The sequence below is a fragment of the Sabethes cyaneus genome, chromosome 2 (genome assembly GCF_943734655.1).
Source record: "Sabethes cyaneus chromosome 2, idSabCyanKW18_F2, whole genome shotgun sequence".
In the NCBI taxonomy this organism is placed as follows: domain Eukaryota; kingdom Metazoa; phylum Arthropoda; class Insecta; order Diptera; family Culicidae; genus Sabethes; species Sabethes cyaneus.
In genome coordinates, this window is record NC_071354.1 from 116,623,047 (window position 1) to 116,626,815 (window position 3,769).

Genomic DNA, 3,769 nt, shown 5'->3' on the forward strand with positions numbered 1-3,769 from the left:
AGATCCTGGTCATGTCGCAATTGCTTGCCTACGAGTGTCCACTCCAAGTCGACCAACCGGTCAGCCCATATCGCTTTGAAGTTGCAGAGGCTTGAAGAGGAGCGCGTAATCCAACAGCGCGCGTTAGAGGTCGAGAAAAAAACTGAGCAAAAGGCCATCGAACTGGAGAGAAAACTCATGCAGGGAAAATATTCCCTGCTAGAGGAGCTGGAAGAAGAACGGGAGAAAGCAAGCAACCGTAGCCAAGTGAGTCGTCGATCAAAGCAACAACGTGTCAACGAATGGGTGGAGCAGCAGTCATCTAAAGATGGAGCCGTAGGGGGAATACCTCAAGAGCCCGCTAGGGAGCGTCAGGCAGCGCCCAACCTAGCGAAGGGACCGCAAATGCAGCAAGAAGAGACCGTAGCGATCCTGCCACCACACCACGGGAATCAGCAGCAGCACACAGGCGCAATTCCCAAAACGGTGCCAAATATGCAGTCTAACGGTCGCGCGCCGACCTCCATTGGTAACACTATTCCCTCTTTACCCCCCGTACTGCCACCAGGTAAGCCACCAATAAATTCCATTCCAAAAACGAAAACTTCTGCTCAGCCGAGCAATCCTTATCAAGAGATACTTGATAAATTGGGAGCAATTAGTCCGGTACTCAAAAATACAAATCCAGTTGAACCTACCAAGACTATGCCTACCTCTCAAAATCAACATACCTCCACTTGCCCAACGTCTACCCCTTTAGGGAGAAAAGAAAGTCAATCGGTTCATGTCAATCCATGTCCCAATGCTAACGATCCATTGTCAAATGTAAATCCTTCGTTTATGGCAACAAGAATGCCAGAAACAGGTTCTTCCCCCTCGCAGTTAGCCGCACGACAAATAATGCCCCGCGATCTTCCCCCTTTCGCCGGTAACCCCGCGGACTGGCCTCTTTTCATTAGTGCGTTCGTAAATACAACCGCCGCGTGTGGATATTCCAGTGTTGAAAATTTAACCAGATCGTAACGATGCCTGAAAGGTGCAGCCTACGAAGCCGTAAGAAGCCGTCTCCTACTGCCAGCATCGGTGCCACAAGTGATCAACACCCTTCAGCTGCTTTTCGGACGCCCGGAACTGCTGATCAACGTACTGTTGGATAAAGTTCGATCGACTCCTGCACCCAAGGCGGAGCGACTCGAAACGCTTATCGAATTTGGGATGGCGGTTCAAAGTTTGTGCGACCACCTGGAAGCAGCAGGTCAGCAGTCTCACCTGACGAACCCGTGTTTACTGATGGCGCTGGTGGACAAGTTGCCTGCACATGTGAAGATGGAGTGGGCGAATTTATGCAGCAGTATCCGGAGGTGAACCTCAAGACCTTCGGGGATTTATGAACGGCGTGGTGATATCGGCCAGTAAAGTGACCCAGTACACTGGAGGATTCGGAAAAGCAGCTAGTAAGGAACAGTTGAAAATAAAGAACAAGGGTTTGATCAATGCTCATATCAATCAGCCGGAACTGCCGAAGGATGACCATAAGCAATGCGGTATTTGCAAGCGCCGGGGACATCGAGTGCGGGATTGCGACATGTTCAAATCGCTCTCCATCGATGAACGGTGGAAGGCAGCGCAAACCAATGAACTCTGTCGTAGCTGCTTAAATGCGCATGGCAGAAGAAGTTGTCGAAATTCAGTCCAGTGCGGAATTAACGGATGCACTTTCCGCCATCATCCGTTACTCCATTCTAACCGTAACAATCAACCGTCCGGTGGATCTGGAAGACCGAAGGTAGTGACCAGCATCGAAACTGCTGGTAATCATGCACATCGGATGCCGGACCAATCGCTACTGTTCCGCATCATCCCGATAACGCTTCACGGACCGAAAAAAATAGTAAGCACCTTCGCTTTCCTGGACGATGGCTCATCCCTTACACTCGTCGAAGAGGAATTAGCGCGTAACATCGGAGCGAGCGGCATATCGGCACCATTATGTCTTACTTGGACGGGAGACGTCTCCAGGATCGAAGCCGAATCGAAGCAGCTACAGTTGGAGATATCTAGTGCGAATGGTGGAAAGCATCACCCACTGAAAAATGTACGAACCGTAAAAAAGCTCGCCATGCCCGTGCAGACGCTGCCAATCAACGAATTCATGAATCAATTTAAGCATCTTCAAGGGCTTCCACTTTCCGGCTATGAAAACGCTATTCCTCAGCTATTGATCGGGGTGAACAATTTACGACTTACTTTACCACTGAAGGTTAAGGAAGGGAATATCAACGAGCCAGTAGCCATGAAGACAAGGCTAGGCTGGTGCGTGTTCGGAGGAAGTGGTTCTCACTCATCTCCCACTCTCAATTTCCATGTCTGCGCTTGCGAACCGGATCGCGAACTGCATGAGCTGGTGAAAAACTACTTCGTGCTTGATGACGTCGGCACCGAACCTGCGATTAAAGTATCATCCGCGGAAGACAGGCGAGCTGAACGCCTGCTAGATGAAACCACCTTACGAGTTGGTGAGCGGTTTGAAACCGGGTTACTCTGGAGGTACGACGATATCGAATTTCCTGATATTTATGGTATGGCGTTACGACGGCTTGGATGTTTGGAGCGTCGGATGGAAAGAAATCCATCGCTAAAAGAAAATATTTTTCGTCAGATCGATGAATACGAGCTGAAAGGTTACGCGCATAGAGCCAGTGAGGACGAACTGAAAACGGCAAATCCCAAACGTGTCTGGTACCTACCGCTGGGAGCGGTCATAAATCCCAAGAAGCCAGAGAAGGTCCGTCTAATATGGGATGCTGCAGCTACGGTCGACGGGATCTCTCTCAACGCACTTCTTCTGAAAGGCCCGGATCAGCTGACGTCTTTGCCGGCTGTTTTAGCACGGTTCCGGCAGTTTGCAGTGGCGGTCACCGCCGATATAAAGGAGATGTTCCATCAAATGGAAATCCGAAGAGAAGATCGGCATTCGTTGCGTTTCTTGTTCCGGAAAGACTCAACCGCTTCACCGGACGTCTATGTGATGGACGTGGCCACCTTCGGGGCCACCTGTTCGCCGGCATCGGCACAGTATGTAAAGAATAAGAACGCCGGAGACTTTGTCGAAGAGTTTCCAAGAGCTGTCGAAGGGATCATAGACAACCACTACGTCGACGATTACCTCGACAGCTCTGGTGCAGAAATTGAAGCAATACAGGTTTCGGAGCAAGTCAAGGCGATCCACAGTAAAGCAGGTTTCCTGCTGCGAAACTGGCAGTCAAACAGTGTCGTCGTAAAACAACACATGGGAGAAGCTGTCGATACCAGCAACAGGCACGTGTTCCAAGATAAAACGACGGAATACGGGCGGGTACTTGGGATGTTGTGGTTGACGGACGAAGATGCCCTGAGCTTTTCCGTACAGCTGAAGGACGACGTGCAGCAAATCTTGCAGAATGACTCGTGTCCTACCAAGAGGCAAGTTCTACGATGTATTATGAGTTTTTTCGACCCGCTTGGCTTGCTGAGCGTTCTCATGGTGCACGGCAAAATCTTGCTGCAGGATATTTGGCGCGCTGGAACACAGTGGGACGAGCATATTGGTGACGACCACTGGGAACGGTGGCAGAGTTGGATCGGCCTGCTGCAGCAGATATCTACAGTAAAAATACCCCGATGTTATTTCCCGAATGCTACCCTGCAGAGTTACCGTCAGCTGCAGTTGCACGTATTTGTCGACGCAAGCGAAGTGGCGTATGCAGCAGTGGCTTACTTCCGGATTGTTGACGTTGACGGAATAACATGA

At 50.4% G+C, this 3,769-nt stretch overlaps 1 protein-coding gene across 1 annotated transcript; it reads left to right on the forward strand.

Moving 5' to 3' along the window:
- Positions 1 to 1,366: 1,366 nt before the first annotated feature.
- On the forward strand, positions 1,367 to 3,769 carry LOC128735909 (uncharacterized). Its single transcript, XM_053830387.1, has one exon. It carries the CDS (start codon positions 1,367 to 1,369, stop codon positions 3,767 to 3,769), a length of 2,403 nt encoding a protein of 800 aa, XP_053686362.1.

Bases quoted from the DNA above. Each gene is read 5' to 3' on its own strand.
- LOC128735909 (XM_053830387.1), top strand. From the start codon at position 1,367: ATGAACGGCGTGGTGATATCGGCCAGTAAAGTGACCCAGTACACTGGA.